We start from the raw sequence: 22,780 nt of genomic DNA, 5'->3' as shown, positions 1-22,780 counted from the left end.
GTGAGATAGATAAAATTTCTCCATTTTTAATTAGAAGTTTTGAGTTTGAATTCTAAAAAATGAGAAAGATTTTGTTGGGAGTGCTACCTCTAAAAGTGGGTTGACAGTTAATCCAACTCTAATACAAATACCCAACACGTAGTAAAAAACATATAAAGCTCATTATCCTTGCATTTTATATATATCCACCAATTTGATATTCCCTCCGTCCATTTTTAATTGTCATGTTACGCTTTTCGAAAGTCAATTTGACCGAAATTAAATTATATTAATTCGATATTTTTAACAAAAAAATTAGATATTAAAAAACTATACGAAAAATACCATAAATTGTAATTTTTTTTTGCATATCAATATAATAATAAAATAACGCATCATAAAATGTTAGTCAAAGTACTTATTATTTGACTCTAAAAATAAAAAATGATAATTAAAAGTTAACGGAGATAGTAATACATACTCCCAAAATAAGTGTGCTTTCTTAGAGTGAATTTGACAAATTTTAAAATTAATATTAGATTAAATTAGCTTAATATTTTATGGTTATAAATTTATACATTCAAAAAAATATATAAAAGAAATATTATAAATTGTAAGCGTTCAAGTACTGGTGTTATGACCTTAAAAGTGGTTTAAAATTTTAAAATATTAATCAAAGTTCACGATTTGTATCTCGAAGAGCCAAACAACATAATAATGGGACCAAGGGAGTATTAGAAAATGTTTATATGCTAGGTTTTAATGAGTAAACAGTAGAATTAACTACTCTATATAAGCACACCAACACCACATTCTAATGAACTCAATGTTGCTAAAAAAAAGAACTTTTTATTTAGCATTGTACCTATATTATTTTATTGTGTTTCAATTTATTTATCTTTTTTTTTTAATAATTCGTATCAAAAGAATATATCTTTCCTTTATTTATAACTTTTTAATTTTAATTTCTTATGTGACATATTTAAGATAATAAAAATAAAAGACATTTTGATACATTAACTATCTTAATTTTAACATGACTACAAAACTCAAATATTTACTTTACTTTCTTAAATTGTATGTCAAGTTAAAACAAGAAAAACAAATAGGAAGTAACTATTATGATTGAAGTTAAAAAAAAATACTCACATATAATATTTACATCAAATCAATAAATACAATACAATATGTCTAGCATGTATACATTGGTCATTTAACCATGATTATTATATGTATTCTCCAATCTTAAGATTAAAAAGAAAGATATGTGCTTGGATCTACAGAAACATACATATCATTCAAAACAATATAACATCAGGTTACTGACTCAACCAGAAATTTTGAATCCAACAACATCAAGATTTGAGGTTTATAAATAACGTTTCAATCTAATATATGATACCGAACTAAAAAATGAGCATTGAATATTTAGAAGTTATTGGATTCGTCTGATATCTCATGTGTCTATGTAGCTCCGCCCCTGCTAACATCCAACCCATTATTTTAGAAGCTCTTGCTAGATAAGGCAACAAAATAAAAGACAATTTACTAGCTTTTAATCTTAACCGGACAGAAGTGGTACTAAGAAATAAAATATTGTACTAAACAATATTCATTCTCTCCCCCTTTCATCAAAAGGCGTGGTCTAAGAAAAAATATTCTTGTAGTTTGATTCTTAATAAGCAGAATTCATAAACTATGCAAAGAATCTTAATATTAAAAAGCTAACCAAAAAAAAAATCAGGTTAATCACATGTGTTTTAAACAGAAATTTGAATAATAATACGTTCATTTAATTTTACCATTTTTCTAGTAAAAATAAAAAAATACGTCTCAACGCCCTTATAGGATAATAATGTTATAAACAATCGAAACAATGAACTAATGAAATAATGAAATAAAGATAATAATAATATCAGAGGCAAAATAACAAAAATATTTCTCAACGCCCTTACAAGGTAATAATGTTATGAACAATAGAAAGAACAAACTAATGAAATAACTAAATAATAATAATAATAATAATAACAATAATAATAATAATAATAATAATAATAATAATAATGGAGGTGAAAATGCCAAGCAACCAATAGAAAAATACTTAGACAAGGCAACATTATATTCCTTCACTCTAAGTTTTTATTATACATGCAAAAAAGAAAAAAGAAGAGAATTTACAGAATAGTGACACGTGATATTGGCACGGCTCAATCAAAAAGTAGGGTCAAAAACTTATTCAACAACTGCTTTCTCATTGAACCGCACCAACATCTCGTATGATATACCTTTGCAACTTCAAACATATCCTTTTGACTTCAAATTTCATTAGTTATTACTATACTAAAGATTTTTGAAATATGAAAGAGAAAGAGAAAGGGGGGGAAATTGTGAAAATAATGAGGGGGAAGAATTGAACTTAAGGAGAAAAGAGGGGGAAATGGTAATGGTAGTAGCATTAAATTGGAGTTGGCATTAAATAGAGCCAACTACTCAACAAGAAAAGAAGTTGGAAAATTAAGTTAAGGAGGTGAAAGAATTGTAAAAAGAGGACTCAAATAGGAGACAAATCTGAAAATAGTTAATGCCATTTCATTTAATGAGCATGGACTAGTAGGCCAGAGGATGTTTGGTTCTGTTTCAAATTTTCTTTTAAAAAAAACTTGCATTCAAAATCATCTTTTCTTATTCGCACTCATCTCCGTTCTTTTTACCTGATCCATATTGACTTAATATTTATAATTTTTAATAAAGATTTTAGTAGATATTTATTTTACTAAATTAATTTTATTACTGATGTTTTGAAGTTCTAATATTAGGATAGTATGATAAAATTATCTTGATTTACTGAATGGATAGGTAAAAAGAGAAAAAAGAATTAATCTATTTTTACTCTTTTAGTAGAGGAACCAAATACCCGCTTCGTTTATTTTTACTTATCTATTATTTCAAAAATGAATTTTTATTTTTACTTGGACTTTTAACATATAAAAAAGATCTTTTTTTCCCTTCATGTTTTACCCTTAATGTTAATTATTTATTCCTTAAACCATTTTCTAAAGCTTAATACTAAATATCAATATTAGTGTGATAAAATCGTTATATCAATCATTATTTTCTAAACGAACGTGTTTAGTTTAAATGAAGCAAGTAAAAGTGAACAAATGAAGTAGTTAGTACTTGAAATCCATATGTATAATGTTTTTTTAATAAATGTACCCAAATCGCCTTAAGCATATTGACTAATTTTTTGGAATACTTGTTACCATCCATAACATATGAATATCGGATAATTCTGTCTTTTAAAGCTTGAATGTGAACATATAAAAATCGATTTTAAATATGAAATCTCATAGTTTTCGATGAATTTTATTGATCATTATGATGGATGCAAATCCATGTGTACTATGTTGTGGTGGGGAATTCTTGTCCAACCAAAGACTGGACATACAAAATCTCTTTATTTTTTTTCAAGGGCAGAAAAAATCATGACCATTTTAAGCACGCCTTCTTTTGGTTTTTGCTCAGGAGAATGGTGAGTTTGAAGTAAATGCAGAGTTTTTGTGCTCAACAATTTGGTGTTCAAGTAAAGGACAAAATTATCAAATGATACCTCATTAAAGCCTTATTTTGTCTAGCTTTCTACTAACAAAATACCCAACTCAAGTGTTCATTATATCTATCTTCAACAACATCAAAATTTTAAGAGCTGTTAAATTATATTATTACCAACATAATAAATATATAGTGATTTTGTCATGTTGATTTAATTTACCGACAAACACTTGAAGTGTAGGGACTAAGGAGTGAGACAAGCTGGCTTCGACACAATAATATGGGCTGGACCAGTTACTTTCTAAGGTATCGATTTTGGAGTTAACTCTATTTAAGACATATTTGAAGTTTATAAATTTTTGTGAGTTTAGCTAACTCGGTATCAAATTAAGAGATACACGTCTGAGACTTAACTTGATAGTCTCAAATATTATACTCGTATATCTAAACCTAACTTCAGACCTGAATTTTACATGAAAAAGCATTCACACGTACTTTGAAAAGCTCTTTGTTTAACTGAGAAAGGTTTTATTTGAAATTTGTCAATACTGGTTAGAAATTAAATAATTTCACAAATAGATATAACTTAAATAATATGGTGAAAATTGGCTATAATTGCAATCCTTTACCTTCCCAACCAAGTCAAGCCCACAAATCCAAAGGAAACAAAAAGTTTGTGCACGAATAATTTGGTCAGTAAATTTCATTCGAGTTACAATTTAATTAAGTATTTAGTAAATATTTTAATTCGGCATTTTAATTCAGTGTTAAAATACTTTTTTGCATGTGTTTGTCAAAACTTAATAGGTAAAAAATATGTGTAACTATTTTTTTTTCAAAGTTCGAATTGGGTCTAATTGAATCACTTTGTTATATGTTCAAATAATCAAATTTGAAATGAATAATACAAATGCTAAAAATTATTGATATGTTAAGCGAAACAAGAAAATAAAAAAGAATAACAATTGTGCAGAAAGAAATGCATTAAAATTGAAATCCATAAACAAAAATGAGTAGAAATAATAAATAATCTCCTAATTTAAACAAATTATTTGGCTGAACTCCTCTTCTGCCATTTCTCCTTAATCCACTTAAATCCAGTAGTGGTACCACTCTTCACCTTGCTAGCACCGACCACAGCCGCCGCCTTAGCTTTCACTGCTCCGACCGCCGCCGCCGCCTTTGCCTTATCGTACCCCGCCGACGCTACCGCCGTCACTTTCTCCATCTTTTTGTTACCATTTTTGTTTCCCCATTTATCTGTCCAACTAATTTGATTTTCGTTCTTCATCGTAAGAGGAGGTGATAAGAGTGTAGCAGAGAAAAGGGGTGACAGGGAACTTTAGGGTGTTCAAGAGGTTATGGACCCAATAAAAGGCCCAATTGCAAATTAATAAGAACTCGGCCTGCTAATTTAGGCCCATTTTTTTTATTTTTGTAAGAGATACTATTTTTTTTTTTGTGAGTTTTGTTATCTGAAATATTAAATGTTTGTGTTTTCTATATAAATTATTTATCCATGCCTCCATTAGAATATAATAGTGTGTGGTGGTGTAAACATTCTTTCTTTGTTTAAAGATTCTGTCAAATATCAATGATTTTTTTATGTGAATATCCCACCTAAATTGTTATGTTTGTTTGTATTTTTTATTTGAACTACCACTAATTATTTTTTAAAATACGGTTTAAAATTAATAAATCAGCAATCAAAGGGATGAAATTATTATGAGCATATTAAGTAGTGAGGCTGTTTTGGCGATTATATTCAAATATTTGCTGTAAACGATTCAAAGTGTATTTTAATAAATAGTCAAATGATAGAAATCATGAAAAACACATAATAGTTCATGTATACTCACAATAAAGTGATACTTTCTAATACAATATCAAAATACGTAAATTCAAAGTATAATACTGAAAATAATATATCAAGATGCCAAAATGATGTCAATAGATATACCCTAAACCCAAAGTTCTCTTCTTCCTCTCTCACAATAAAAACAATGTTAGACGACTACTCTTCGGGGAATCAGATGTTATTCTTAATTTCTCAAGCTAAAGAGTTTTCACGAATAAAAACATACTTTATCTTATCAAAAAAGCTATAATTTATCTGATCGTGAGAGCAACTCGTTGTGGATACGAATCAATCCAATGATGCATAATTTGCGCAAAATATTAACGAGAATAAAAAGAGAATGAAGTTGTTGTGAAACTTCACGATGCTATAGAGACGCTATAATCTGATGCTCAACTTGAGAATTTGACAATTGATAGACAAAAAAAAAGAATTGAAGGATCAAATTGTGGTGATTTGCAACCTTTGGAACTTATCATAATCACGTTGAAATTTCTGATCGCGATGAGAATGCAACTGGAAATAGCAACAAAATTGCACAAAAAACATCAATTTTTATGTGTATTGGTTCCTCGGCAAGTTAAAGTAAATCTCAACGTCTTGAGAATAAGCAACAGCTAACTACTAATCTAGTAGAACAATCTAATTAACCGGAGGACATTGTTTGTAAAAATCTGTTTGAAGCACTCGAGGTGGAGAAAGAATTAGAGTTACTTGATTCTAATCCCACGAAGGAGCAAACTTTGGTTCAAGCTGATTTTGATAATAATATATAATTGGTTAGCACGCCAATTGGAGTATATAGCATGCAGACCAAAAAAATGATAGTGTTATGAGTCCTATATTATATATATTTAATCCCCAAGTGGCTAAGATTATTCAAAAAAGTGAGGCTGCCATGTAGCTCAAACTCAATTCAGCGATCAAGTCACCCATGGTCACATCGAACACCTCAGCTCATGAGGTCTTGAAAGAAAATTAAAGAGAGATAATTACTCCTAGGTGGGCTGCTTTGGTTGATGAAGAATAACTGAATAGAAAATTAAGTCCACAAACTTTGAAATTTGTACCAAGGGATCGTTTGGTTATTGTATAAGAGACATCTTATTCATGTATAATAAGTTGCATTGACTTTACCATGTTTGGTAGAAGTTCTGTATTAGGTATAAAAGTCAACATAATCTACGCCATGTTTGATTGCATTTTTGTAGTACTACATAATTAATACTAACATTACTTATGAGGTAATCTATGTATAAAGTTATGTAGGGTAAAAAGTGGAATAGGTTATGTGATATTAGTTATACATGTATTAAAATGATAAATTACATATTTATCCTATTAATTTATTTTATTTTATTTTAATTGGAAACTTTATTGTTTCCTATATATGCATATGTTGTTTTTATTTCTTTTTATATATAGACCATTTTTATTTTTATTTCTTTTATTTTTTTCAATTGGAAACTTTACTGTTTTTTTATATATCTACATTGTTATTTTTGACTAGATCATTTTCATTTCTTTTTATATACTTACAGTTTTCATTGATTATGCAAATATAATTTTTTTTTAATATTAGAAATTGACTGTATATTTTTTAACGGTACATATGCTAATCAAATTATTAGCATTATATATTATTTAATATATTCCACATTTTATTAGCATGCATTATTATTTTGTAGATAATATATATTAATAATTTACAACAAGTTTAATATTCAATACTAGTTAATATTCATCTATTGTATCTAAATAATACCTACATAACAAATATTCACATAGCTAATACCCGCATAACTAAACCCTGCATAATTAATTCCTGCATAACAAATAACTGTATAATTAAACCCTGCATAACTAATACATGCATAAGTAATACCTGCAAAACTAAACTCTGCATAACTAATACTTGCATAATTGAACCCTGCATAACTCTAATCAGTAACCTCAACGGCCCCTAAAAGTATAATTGCAAAGAAGAATGAACAAGAGGCCTTAACATTAGAATTTAGTCCAAAGTATTCTCATTTGTAATATCATCATAGATCAGAGTGTATTGCAAATTGTGTGATAATCATAGAATAGCTAGTTTTCTCAAACTCTTATTTTTTTCATGCTTGTTAATTAGTAGAGGTTCATTGTCTTATTAGGATTGACAAGGTAAGAACTAACTCCCCTTGTTTGTACTTATTTCTATTAATAATTTTTATTTCAGAAAAGAGCCTAAAATACCCTTAAAGTATTGAAAATGGTACAAAATTACCCTCCATCCACCTATTGTCTTCAAAATACCCTTGTCATCCACCTTTTGATTCAAAATTGACCACTTATTTAACGGTTTTATATTTAAACTATTTAAATATTTTTTTAAATACGTGGCTCTCAACTATTTGTTATAATTTAACTTATTAATATAATTTATAAATCAATCCACTACCACCCATTACTAATTAAACCCCTCTAAATTAATAAATCCGTCACATTATTAATGCAACGACAGATTAACTACTACCAATTGAGTGTTTTTAAAAATTTGAGGCAAAAATATCTATAGAAGTAAATTATCATACATTCAAGTGTCTAAATAAAATTACCGATAAACTTAAAAGTCTGACTATGTTTATCTTAATTATTCTTACATCTCAATTATGTGATGTTACTTCATAGGTAACTTTTTTAAAAAATAATATATTAAAGGTTTTAAAACAAATAATAAATATTTATAAAATTATATTTTTAAAAAATGCATGAATTAATTCGGGATGTATTACTTCTTTACCTTTAATCATAAATTTCTTATTCAATCTTGAAAGAAAGTGTCCTCCAAAATAAGCGGCTCAACCTAAATTTTATTGGCGCTTCGATTCGGACTCGAATAATTTTGAATGTTATTTTCAGGAATCTATAATTTCATCGTGTTTTAGTAATGTTTATGATGATTTTGATATTATAATTGAATTATTAATTGGGTGAGATTTAGTTAGTAATTAGTGGGTAGTGGGTTGATTTATAAATTATATTAATAAATTAAATTATAACCAATAGTTGAACGTCAAATATTTTAAAAAATATTTAAAGAGTTTAATTTTAAAACAATTAAAAAAGTGGTCAATTTTGAATCCAAAGGTGGATGACAAGGGTATTTTGGAGCCAATAGGTGGATGAAAAGGGCATTTTGGAACCAATAGGTGGATGAAAGGTAATTTTGTACCATTTTCAATACTTCAAAGGTATTTTAGGCGCTTTTCCGTTTTTATTTTAATAAAAAACACTGATAGGCACTCTGTCTAGTGGTATAAATTAAAAAAAAAATTATCAATAGAAATAATAATTATATGAAATTTAACTTTCTTTTAGGTATCCTAATTCTTCCTTTTGATATATAATATATTATATAACACATGATTTCGATGGACATAAAAGTTGAGCTATATTTTATTTTTAAAAATATAATAGGTCTATCTAGGGCCTATGGGCACTAAGGGAGTAATATTTTTGCGTAAGACAACGTCCTTAAAATCATAAATAAAGTGAATTCATACGTCCATTGACACGATAAAATTATTTACGTATTAAGTGTATAAACTACACAAATTGTATGTGAACATTTGCTTTATCCCGTGCTAGTTGCAAAGGATATCATCAACTATTAAAAGGAAATATTTTTTGGTCCCAAAATAAATATTATCTTTAATAAAACAATCAAAACGTATAATTTAATAAATTATTCATATTCAATAAATGTCTCTTTAAAATTGAATACTATGAAAAAAAAGGGCATAATACATATATTAGGTCCTAAACTTAGCTTTAAATTTTAATTTTAACCTTCAACTTTCATGGTGCACAAACAGATACTTTAACTATCTAACCTTTTAATAAATAAACACGCGAGTCCTACGTGGCAAAATGCGTGATATGCACGTATTTTGCGCGAGTTAGGAGTAATTTTTGAGGCCCACAACGGTAAAAAATATTGAAATGACAACTCTACCCTTAACGAACCCCTTTTATATATATATTTTTTTATATTTTCAAATCAAAATCTCAATTTAATTATTTTTTTAATTCTAAAATGCATGTGTAAAATATTTAATAGTTTCCAATCATTGAGTAGCTCACTAATACACGTGGGAGCTTTTGTATTTCGCTCTCGTGGGCTTCAAACATCGCATGTTTATTTATTTGAAGGTAGGATAATTAAAGTGCATGTTTGTGCACTATGAAAGTTGGAGATCAAAATTAAAATTTAAAGCCAAATTTATGATCCAATATATATATATGGGAAAATTGTATATAATAGCAAACTAATAACCTAAAATAAATAGAATAGCTATGGTTTGATTTAATTGTGCTCCATAGCAAACGTTAGCTAAAATTTGCCAGAGTCTCTCTCCCAGAAATCTCACTCGCCACTCTCCATTCTCACTCGCCTCTCTCGCTTTATACACAGAAGTGTATAATTCTGTTTCTGTTTTGTATAAATCGAGAGAAAATTGTATATACACATGCAAAAATATATATCTTCGTTTTATACACTTAATTATACAATTTACAAAATTTTACTTCAATATTGCAGAGAAAAAGGCCAACAAATTATACAATTGCGAATTATACAATTGCAGTGAAATACAATTTTCTCTAGCTTTATACAACATAAGTGTATATATTGTGTTTCTGTTTTTGTATAAAGCGAGAGAAAAACATATATCTTTTTGTTATACACTTATAATTATGCAATATACATACATTTTAATTCGATTCAACTGTATGCAAAGCAATTTTTATAAAAATATTGCAGCGAAATAGGCAGGGAATTATACAGTTGTGCATTATACAATCGCAGCGAAATAGGATAGCGAATTATACAATTCCAGCGAAATAGGCCAGCGAATTATACAATTTAGGCCAGCGAATTATACAATTGTATATATATAGCGAATTATACAGTTTTATGTTTGCTATGAGCGCAATTATGCAAACTTTGCTATAGCATACAAATATGAATTTTTTGTTTGCTATATGTGAAAGTTGCCCTATATATATTATGCCTAAAAAAATAGAGTACATAATAGTTAAAAAAAACCATACTTGTATTATTTCTTGTGTTGAGTTTCTACCATAACACCTATTTTATGATGATATTTTTTATTGCTGAAATAACACTTATTTTGAGATTGAGATGATTGTATCCAAAGGCGCCATCATTGTATTTTCAGACTTTCTAAATTTTTTTCCAGGTATATATGAGGTAATCTGCAGATTCTAAATTTAGTAAAAGTTGCATCACTGTATTTTGTGCGTGATCTTGGATAACTTATTTTTTGAAATTTCAGACTATTTGTTCAAATGTAATTAAAAGTAACGTACTATGATAAATAACGCATAAAGCTTAGAAACTAAAGGAACAAAAACCGCAAAGAACCAAGAATCTGAAGCAACTTATTTCTTTTTTATTAGGACAACTTTCACATATAGCAAACATAAAATTCATATTTGTATGTTATAGCAATGTTTGCATAATTGCATTCCATAGCAAATATATATATCTACAATTCGCTATACATATACAATTGAAGCGAATTGTATAAAAAGAAGTGTATAACACGAGAAAGAGAAAGAAACTTGGGCAGAGAATTGTATAAAACGAATTGTATAATTATAAGTGTATATGACGATAACATACAATTTGAATTTGTATAAAATGAGAAAGAGAGAAAGACAAAACAGACTTTGGCAGGGAAGTACTTTTATTGTATAATTATAAGTATATATGACAAAAATATATTTATTTGCGTGTGTATATACAATTTTCTCTCGTTTTATACAATTAGAAACACAATTTATACAATTCTATTGTATAAAGGGAGAGTAGCGAGCGAGAGCAGGAGAGTGGCGAGCGAGAATATGAAGGAGAGAAGGACTGACAAACAGTTTGCTATGGAACACAAATAAATCAAACGGTAGCTACTATATTTATTTTATATTATTAATTTGTCATTCTATACAATTATCCTTTCTTATTTTAAGTTACGGAAAAAAAGGCCCAAATATATTTTTACACTATACCATTTAGATCTAATACTTCTATTTGTATTTTTATCACTAAACGTATCGTTTAATTGCTCAATTATATTTCTTAAGTCCAATTCATATATTATAGAAAGTAAGTCTTGTTGATAGCGCTATTTCTGAATAGGCCCTGCAATGCACGATCTAAATTTTGTCGAGGTTCCAATACAGACTTCGAACGAGAAAAAAAAATTGGATGAAGAATTCTTAATTAGAAGTACAACAGGAGGAAATTAAGCAAGTCATCACTGCATGAGTTGCATGGCCTGTTTAATTTTATTTTTTTAAAATTAATAAAATTGTGCGTATGGAGCAATATAATTTCAACATAGCTTTATTCGAAAGAAATCGGCACATTTTTGAAGCTGCGTGATGATAATTAATTCATATCGCCCATGATTTCTCGATTTAATTTTTATCGACTTAATCGCGCTTTTCAAATGACGCACACAAAGTCAAAAAATTAAGGTCTATGTTCTGAAGATAATGAATTAAATTAATATCGTCAATATATCCTATGGGATTATGGGCATAACGTTAGCAAAACTTTGACGTATGGTACACTTATCCCCTAAACCCTAAAAAACATATATCATATATATAACATCAAAGTTCTATCGGTAAAGTTTCAATATAAAATTACGAAAACATATTGACATCGAACATGAAATATGACAATGCCGTCAACAAGTTGTTAAATTATATTTCTTGATTTTACAAGGTTGGCTAATTGACTTTATTTGAAAAAATAAAATAAAGGAGAAATAAAAAGTGACCTATGGCTAAGAATTGATGCTACGTATGAATATATATTAATAGGGGAATGAAATAATAAAAATAGACGTCTTTTTATTTTACGGGAAAATGACAAATATACTCCTAAATTATAGTAAATGATATATGGATATTCTCTGTCATACTTTTAGGATATTGCTGCAACGCTGTCCAAAATCTAGAGCATATATGGTTATATACCCTTTTTGCCACGAACATACATGTATCATAATCTTATCCACTGACTCGACATTTATTAAATATCGAATAGACAGATAAGATTGTGCTTCGTATCCCTATATAGTCTTCTATTAAAGTGAAGAGCATATATGCTCTAGTTTTTGAACAACAGTGGCACTAGGGGTGTACAAAATCGAATCGAAAATCGAACCAAACCGCAAACCGAGTCAAATTAAAAAAAAAAATGACTAGTGGTTTGGTTTGACTTGGTTTGGTGAAAACCCGACTATGTTTGGGTTGGTTTGGTTTCAACTTAAAAAAAAAAAACAAAATCCAAGACCAAACCAACCCGATATTATATATATAATTTTAAAATTTTATTTTAAACGTAAAATACTTACTTTGATATAATTATTAAATAGCTCTTATACTTTTTCATAGTTTTTATCTTTTAATATAATTATTTTATATTCGGAAGTTAGAATTCTTAATGATCTAATAAGATTATAGTATATACATGGTAATTATAATAAAGTTTAAATAAACATCAAATTAATACTAATGCAAAAAGAAAATCAATTCAACACTAAAAATGACAATAATATTGAATATTTGTTTTTTAGTTTTATATAGATTTAGACAATTAAAATACACGATCTAATTTTACTTTCTCTTAATATTTAGTCATGTAACTAATACTTACTAAATTTATTTTAGCATTATTTAGTACTTTAAATTATGATCAATTTCATTATGACTTATTAATTTGCAATATTTGTTTTACGCGGTTTTATTACTATTATTTAGATATTTTAGTGTCATTAATTATATCATATTTTTTGTTATTTTCTTGAGAAATAACTTAGATAGTTGGATTTTGGTAGGACTAGAGAAATATTTGAAGTACAAGTATATGTTTTTATGAATACTTTATCGAAAAAACTCGAAAATTCAAAAAACCCCGAAAAACCCGAAGTTAAAAAACACAGTTTTATGGTTTGGTTTGATTTATAAATGCAAAAATCCGACACAAATGGTTTGGTTTGATATATGAAAAACCTGAACCAATCCGCTCATGTACACCCCTAAGTAGCACCAATGACCCGAAATTATGACAGATGATATCTGCATACAATTTATAATAGTTTGGAGATATATTTATCTTTTTTCCCTTTTATTTATTTTGTTTGTACATTGTAGTTTCATTAAAAGTAATTAGTGATATAAAATATAATAAATAAAAATAAACGGAAAAAAAATACTCCTTCTGTCCCTATTTAGTTGTCCACATTAGAAGTGACATAATATTAACGCACCAATTATTATCATAGGTTAGTTACAATTTTACCCTTAACTTAAAAGATTATGCAACTCACCAAGTATAATAAATGTATTTTCTGGTTACAAAAGCATGCATTAAAACTTAGTAGTATTGAAAATTTTCTAGAATTAAATAAGGGCATATTAGAAAAAAAAAATATTATCCTTTCTTGATTTATTGAAATGGACAAGTAAAAAGAAACAAATATAAAAGAAAATATGGACAAATAAATAGAGGCAGAGGGAGTACTTTTCGAAAAAAATTTCAAAATGTCAATATTTTAACATTTAAGAGGGCTTATTAGCAACACTTTCAATATTTAGTAAAAATGTCAATTTTAATTTGCTATGTATCTTATTTATGTTTTTATTATTTGTTTTTATTTAAAGAATATAATTATTTAATAACAAAAGGGAGAAAATCAAGGGAGAGAATATTTCAAAAGAAAAGTAAAGATCACTTAATTTTCTTATCAGTTACATTTTTAAATAAAACTCAAACTTTGTTCTTTTTTTTTTCTCTCCATAATCGTAATATTTTTTTTATTAGTCATTCCAATAGGTATGTCAAATGAATTTATAGTTATTTCAGAAACATATTTTGTATTTAGGGCTGTGTATCGGTCGGTTCGGTTCGATTTTGAAGTTTATTGAGTTGTCTTATTGGTTATCGATTTGTAGAGATGCCAAACCGTTATAGAACCATTAAGATATTGACTTATCGGTTATTGGTTTATCGATTTTTCATCGTTATCGGTTCGGTTATCGGTTTAACCGTTAAGATTTGACACAAAAGAAAAAACATTGAAAATCACTTAGAAACAAGGTGACAAACCAAATAAAACCATGTACTTGAGTCCACATGTTACATCTTGGTCAAAAGCAAACACTTTTACATTGTTGAATAACCAAGTGTTTGAGACAACCAAAATAAAAGTAGGAAATCAAACTCTAAGTCGAGGATTTTCTATACAAAATGGTATAAATATAATTATTTAATTTAGTATGGGATTATCGGTTAACGCGTTAAGAAAAAACTTCAAACCGTTAAGAACCGATAACCTGATAACAAAGATAATCAAAACCAATAACCCAATACTATAAATCAATAACTTTTTTATCGATTCGGCTTATCGGTTTCGGTTCAATTTTGAACAGCCCTATTTGTATTCATATATTTTTTCATGTGTATTTATTTGTTTCTTCGAAAATTTTGTTATTCGTATTTATTTCAATATGTATTTTATTCGTATTTCTATTTATTCTAGTTTTTATTTAGAATATTGTATAATAATATATAAAATACAAAAAAGTAGTATGATGAAAAAGTGAGATAATAGTTTTTAGAGAAGGAACATATCACTTAAAATTCTCATCATTAACAATTTCGAAAAAAAACTCAGTTTTCATTCTATTAGATCAACTTTCCTTTGTTATGTTTTCATTTTAATTGTATACCAATATTTTTTACATTTTATGTGCTCACTTTACCATTCAAATTAAAATTAATTTTTTTTCTTTCAAACTACGAATTGTATTTCGGTGATTAAAATTGTATTACTTGATTACCATATATATATATATATATATATATATATATATATATATATACACACACACACACGTACCTCAATATGTATGAATATGATTTATGAAAGGGTAAAAGATTTTTTGGGAAAAATAGCATACTTGGTGGAAATAATAAATTTGTTGAGGAAGGATATAATATTCTAAAAAATAAATACAAATTGACTATGAAAGAAATAAGAATACAAGATTTTGGAAAACATATAATATACATAGTAAAATAATATAATCAATATACAATATTCTAAAAAAAATACAAATTAACTGTTGAAAAACAGGATACATATATGTTTAAGAAATACAAATTCATATGAGATAGCATACATAGTGAAAATGATATAATCAGAATACAATATTCTAAAACAATATAAATTGACTGTTAAAAAATAGGATCATCTATGCTTAAGAAATACAAATTCATATAAGATACGTATTTGAATGACTATAAATAAAAAAGAAATACAATATTCTTAATAAAAATACAAATGATGAGTAAAAGAAAAATATTTGACAAATAAAAATTAATATGAATATTATTCTGATGTGAATACAATTTTGCAACCTTCTTATTTGACTCTCTCTTTCTTCTTCGTCTGCTATGTTTCTTTTTTCCAAATCTTTTCACCAAATTCAAATATGAATCTGTGTTTGTTGTGAATTAATAACCCTATAAGCAAAATTCAAAATTATTAAATATGAATATAAAAAAAAAAAATCAAACAATATATTATGTATGAATGCTTATGTGGCTTACTACAAATTACAATCTACTAAATTTCGAATATGAAAATAAAATCATAAAAATAGTGTTTCAAATACTAAAATTCTGAAATGCATAAATATTTGATGAGTATGTTAACAAACTCATATAAAAATAAAAAAAAATGACGAAAAAAATGTAATACATACAATCCAAAATTCAACATAATTTTTATTTCAAAAATAAAATCTTATGAAATTTCGCAAAATAAAAGATGATTACGAAAATACCTTTATGTATTGAGAGATTTCTTGAATTAATCGATAAATAAATTGATATGAACTTGAATAATTAGTTCTTCTTCAACAATAAGAGACAATAATGGTGAAAATGGTAAAAGAGAAAAAAAATTTGAAAATCTTAAAGATGGAAATAAGTTAAATGGTATTAAAGTCTAGAAGAAGTCTAAATGAGTAGTGAATATATTTAACGTTGGACTGTTTTGAAAAATAAAAGGAAAGACAAATAATAGTATTTACAAATTATTTTTAAAATATTGACATTTTGACATTTAAACTAAATATTTTAAAATATAAATATTTTTACTAATTAAGTTAGGAATTATGACTACTTTACTAATTTTTCCGTACTTAATTTGAAGCAATTGACATTTGATAATGGGCTTCTTAATTATGACTTATGGCATCATTAAAATTTCTAAATTTAGTAAAGACATACATCACCATATTTTTGCGAGATTCCGGAAAAGGATGTGATCCAAGTCTAGCTCTCTTATTGGGCTATAATGGAGAATAAAAATAACGTTGCATTTATTTTTATTAGTTCATGTAAATATAATTATTTTATTTTAGAATAAAATGATTATTTGTATTTTTCTAGTTTGAACGACCACTGTTTCATATGTAATAATCAGTCTCTTCATTTACTTTACGTGTCTATCATATTAAATATATTTTTTTAATTTTTACTTTTATTGGTAACTTTAAGAATATATAGAGAAAACACATGATTTTTTCATTTGTTTTCTACATAAATTACTTATTTTCAAAATCATTTATCAAGATATAAGACGACTAAACATCATATTGGGTATTATGAAAAAATACTTATATTAATTAATGTTATTTAAAAAACGAGCAAAATTTAAAGTGAACTTGTAAAAATTTACTGAGCAAGTATGATAAAATATGTACCCCATTTATTGTTTTCTTAAAGTAAGCATAAAGTCTATAATGAAAAACTAACCGTAAAATTGAGGAAATATTTAAAAAAGAATTGAATTTATTTCTCTATTCTTTTCGTTTTAATTGACCTTTATAAAATAAATAATTTTTCTCTTACTTGTCCAATTTATGTATTAAAAGACGGTATATCAAATTAATACGAGTCAAGTAAAATGAAGCGGTAAAGTAGTAAAAAGTACTTGTAGTTAATCACATGTTACAACTAATTAGTTTATGAATGGACAATACTTAATTACTTGTAACAATTGTACCGTTACTTTAATTTGTGAGAGTGAGATAAATTTTATTTGGAATGAGAGGCGCGATAAATAAGTGAGTTAAATGGATCGAAATTGATCTAAAAAATATTTTTCGCCATACCATACACATATTTCAAAGTGTGACACCCAACTCTTTGACACTAGATCGTGCAAAAAAAATAAATCAACAATTTTAGTCTCAAATAGACATAAATAACTTTCAATTTCCCAGAGACAGTTTATAACACACCAATATATAAAACAAGCTTAACAAGATAAATCTTGATTGTCGTTCATATAGAACAACTGCTTAGACTGACTGCACTAAAACCTATATTGCTCGGGTCTCCAAAACTATCACCAAACTTTGTGCGAGAACCTCCAACAGGCACTCGACAACATTTCTAAAAAATTCGAGCAAACATACCCTAGAAACCAACAACATACCCTAAAACTAGACAACTCTAACTCAACGAAAACAGCAAATAATCTAGGATAATCCCAAATGATTGATCATCAATCAAACATACCTAAAAATATATCTCAACCAAAGGTTTTCTAAAAAAAAGGAAAGAGAGGTATCCCTCAATCTTTTCCAATTTTTTTAACCTAATCATCAATGTTCTTTTTGCCTTCCAATTTACTCTAACAAAAAGGAGGCATGTTATTCCAACAACACCCTCCAAGTTCCCAATCATGCTGTTTTAGCCCTGATGTTGTTGTTATTGCCACTTGTGACTTCGAAGAATCTTCACCCAAACTTTCAGCTTTGTGATCATCAGCACCAATTTCTGAATTCATTTTTTTGTCATCACTTTCATCATACCAATTTGGAACTGGTTCTTGATCTAGAGGAAAATTATTAAGAAGACTCATTATATGCTCATCCACTTGATTAATTCCTTGTAATGAACCTTCCTTTCTCAAGAATATCCCTATAACAAGCAAAAAAAATAAATCAAAAGTTGCTTAAAATACAACATAAGAAAGAAAAAACATGAATTTTTGTTGTAGAGTTTGTCTATGGTATGAGCTGGAATTAGCGACGGACAACTTCTATCGATAAACGACAAAAACGGTTGTAAATTTTATTTACCAAAGGATTTTATGAATCATGTTGGAGACGGACTTCAAAAGATATACATTCTGAATATAAAAAAATAAGATGAATTGAGACAATATCTTGTAAATATATATTCTCTCCATTTTGTTTTACTTATTCATACTGTATTTAACACTTTATTTTTCTTTTTTTAAAAAAAGTGTATTTACAATTATACTCATGAGTATTAGCATTTCAAAATATCTTGGGAAATGATTTTTAAAAAAATATTAATAAGTGCTAGGGGTACGATCGTAAAAACATAAAAATTATCGATCATATAATATGAAATTAGCAACAAATAGTTTTTGTCGATAAACGACAAAAACGGTTGTTAATCATATTTTAAAGATTGGATGGTAAGAATTTTATTAGTTATTTATTTCCAAATCATCACATCCTGAATCTAATGAAATAAGATAAAATTGAGGCAATATATGGTAAATATTTCATTTGCTCACTTTTATTTGTCAGTAATATACTTTGCACTTTGTTTAAAAAAATAATTAAATAAATAAAATAATTTTACGAAAATACCCATGACTATTAGCATTTCAAAAGAATCTTTGTAAAATTATTTGTGAAATTAACATCTAATAACAAGGATAAATCAGGAAAATCAAATTATTTATCCTCATGATATATTAAAAAAGACGAGTAAAAGTAAAAATCATTTTTAATATAACAGACAACTAAACTAAAAGAGAAAAATCTGAAGGAGTATATAATTACCTTGAATATATTAACTAGTTAATATATTAGTTAATATATTTTCTAATCATTTAAAAGGAATAAAAGAGATAAATGACAAATTTTCCTAGATAATTTCTAATATTTCATAAATTGTAATTTAAATATTTACCTGAAGATGCATTGGGATCAGTGCTAGAGCTTTCAGAGGAGTTGTTCAAGTTGACATCACCACCATGAGCAAAGCTGTAAACTGATTCTTCAGTTAAAAAGGCTTCATCTTGATGATCTCTTGCCTCTTCTCCCACTAAACCATAGTCTTGCCACAATGATTTTCCTTTTCCATTTAAATCAAGACTATTATTCTCTTCGATATTCGTAGATCGAGGAAAATTCTGAGTCCCCTTCAATAAATCTTCTAATAATCCACTATTCCCTTGCGATAATTCAACATTGGCATAATTATTAGCATCACTAGAACCAAAGTCACTACATGTATTCTCAGAAGACGGAGTCATTACCGATGGCCCTGAAGGGTAATTAATAGAACTAAGACCCATACTGGACATTAATTCATTTTGGTTCGAAGGAATCCCCATAAAAGGCCTTGTTGTGAAGCTAAAATTCGGATAATTTTGTTGAAATGATGACACCGGCATTAAATTGGACAAGGTAGGACCAAAATTGTTGTTAGGCATAGATGCGGACCCTGAAAAGAGAGGTGAATTTCTCAAAGAAGATGGTAATGCCAAGGGAAGGCCTTTAGGAGGATCGCGGAAAATGGTGTTACTACTGAGAGGGAATTGATGTGTAATGGAGGGTCTCATGGTTGAAGGATTGAAAACATTCAAAAGGGAAAGAGGGGGAGGATTGTTGTAAGTTGCTCTTTGGGGATCAAATGGGGAAGAGATGAGGCTTTGGGGTTGATTGTTTTCTTGTTGGTTTTGTGATTGTAGTTCTTGAGGGTATATAGGCAAACCAGCTCTTTGTCTTCTCTTTAGCCTCGTATTCCAGTAATTTTTGATCTCATTATCAGTCCTTCCAGGTAGCTGTAATCAATGAAATGAATATCATAAAAAAATAGACAATTTATCATTCATTAGATCAAACACAAAAAAAAAAGACTTGTAATTTAATGAGGTCAATAACCAAATTAAATTGAAGTTAAGATTCAACAGAGAAATTATAATGATAACGAGATAACCATTTATAAAACAAATTAAACCAGAACTCCACGCGCATGGCAATAAAATATGAATCTAACAAAAATCAAAACCAACAAAACTAATTGAATCAACAAGATAAATTAATGAGGTTCATATCCAAATTGAAGTTAAGATTCAATAGAGGAATAACCATCTATAACAAATCAGACCCAAAACTCCACAAGCATGGCGATAAAATATGAATCGGCTAAAAACCAAGATGAAAATTAAAAAGAAACTAATGAAACTAAATGAATCAAGAAGAAAATCAAAAACTCTCTGATCGAGAGATCCTTTTATGGAAAATGATTTGTTTGGTTTGTAAAATCAATTAAAGGCTAGAAAATAGAAATAACAAGATCCTATATATATGCAGAAAGGACATAGATGTAAGAACACCAATTATTTTGTTTTTTCGACATGTATGAAAAGACAGAGAAAAATAGAAATGAAATTTAACCTGAGCAGCCATGCGAGCCCATTTGTTGCCAAGTTTAGCATGAAGGTCGATAATAATCCTTTCTTCCTCTGGAGTAAACGCGCCTTTCTTAAGATGAGGTCTAAGATGATTAGCCCATCTTAACCTACAACTTTTTCCACACCTCATCAATCCTGAATTCCTTTGAACTGCGTTCCAATTCCCTTCTCCATGTTTCTTCACATAATCCATCAAAATCGCGTCCTCTCCTGCTGTCCATGGCCCTTTCTTTAGCGCTTGTCTTGTTCCTCCCCCGTTCCTTGTTCCTCTATCATCGGGGGCCATCAACCTTTCCTTTCTCTACAAAAAAAAGCACGATACAAGATATAAACACACATTTAGAACTCATTTTTTTTTGTGTGTATAAGGGTGATGCTAAAAATGAATTTTCATAGTACAAAACCTTGAAAAAGAAGAAAACATTTAGAACTCATTTTTTTTTTGTTAATTTGGATTACTTACAATTCTATATGGAAGGAGGATATATCAAACAAGCTTCTTTTTCTCTTGCTTTTTTTTTTTTTAATTTTATTTTATTCTACTTCTTTTTGTTGTTGATTTGTTGTTAAGATAAAGATGTGAAGAAAAAATAGATGAGAAAGAACAAATGACTAGAGAGGGTATTATATCTAAGTTCAAGAAGAGAAAATAAAAATATTCTTGGGTGATGAAAGAAACTAAATGGAGGTGGGGTAGGGGGTAATAGAGGTGAAGGTGGGGTATAAGAGAAAAACATACATGAAAAATAGTAGAGAATGAAGTGTTTTTTTTGTTGTGTGTGTGTGTGAAGACTAGTGAGAGGTGGTGATTATTTATAGGAGGTACTTCCCGGCTTGCAAGCTCTATGCTACAACATTTTGCTCTACCTTTTTGATCCATAATTTTATTTTATTACTTGCCTTCAAGGATATCTAAAAATATAACAATTTGCATTTTTAATCTTGCAAAACAATTATTTGATGGAAACTAATTTTGAATTATGGCAAGTATGGTATATCTCTTCCTCTACTTTTTTTTTCCTTTTTTTGAAGGGGAGTTTTTTTCCTTTTTTTTGGAGGCGAGGTTGGCCAATGGATGAATATGATTTTATATTGAAAATTTTTATTTTGATATTTTTTGATATTTTATTATAATTTTGTCTTATATGGACTCTTACAATTGACAAATATAATATTGGCTTTTACAAAAAAAGCCTTATTATATCATATTATCACACTACATATAGAAATATACAATCGAAAGTACAAATAATTTACTTTGTTAATTAAATAGATAAAAATGTCATTTGAATCAAAATAAAGTAGTCTAAACAATTAGTTTTGTACTCATACTAGTTTATATTATGATATTAATTTACTAATAATTGTATATGTAATTATATAGTCCAATATTTCAATTTTGTTATTTTATAAATATAAATATATATTTAATATCAAAATTTTAAAGCATATACCAACAACAAAAATATACCCAACATATATATAGTAGCACAAGTGGATAGACTACCATATGAGTTATTTTTATTTTATTATTTTAATCCTCGATCCTCGTTGAAATATATTTATTGTTTCATATCAAACTAAGAAGAGGAATTGAGAGATAAAACGTAAAACATAAAGAGTAAGATCACTCTTCATTAAAATGAAGGATAAGACTTTATCTCAACCTTTGTGCATAAAAAGTTTATTTTCAATAGACAATAACAAAATAAATTTATTTTAATTTTTCAGAAAAGATTTATAAAAATACAAAAGTAATCAAATTACTATTTTT

At 27.5% G+C, this 22,780-nt stretch overlaps 1 protein-coding gene across 1 annotated transcript; it reads right to left on the bottom strand.

Moving 5' to 3' along the window:
- Positions 1-17,731: 17,731 nt before the first annotated feature.
- On the bottom strand, positions 17,732-21,775 carry LOC107025587 (transcription factor MYB101). Its single transcript, XM_015226362.2, has 4 exons — positions 21,470-21,775; positions 20,990-21,307; positions 19,497-20,373; positions 17,732-18,467 (listed from the first exon to the last, which is right to left on the bottom strand). Exons 2-4 carry the CDS (start codon positions 21,290-21,292, stop codon positions 18,178-18,180), a joined length of 1,470 nt encoding a protein of 489 aa, XP_015081848.1. The 5' UTR covers positions 21,293-21,307; positions 21,470-21,775; the 3' UTR covers positions 17,732-18,177.
- Positions 21,776-22,780: the final 1,005 nt, after the last annotated feature.

This window comes from Solanum pennellii, chromosome 7, assembly GCF_001406875.1.
Source record: "Solanum pennellii chromosome 7, SPENNV200".
Classification (NCBI taxonomy): Eukaryota; Viridiplantae; Streptophyta; class Magnoliopsida; order Solanales; family Solanaceae; genus Solanum; species Solanum pennellii.
This window is presented reverse-complemented; position numbering and strand designations above follow the sequence as displayed.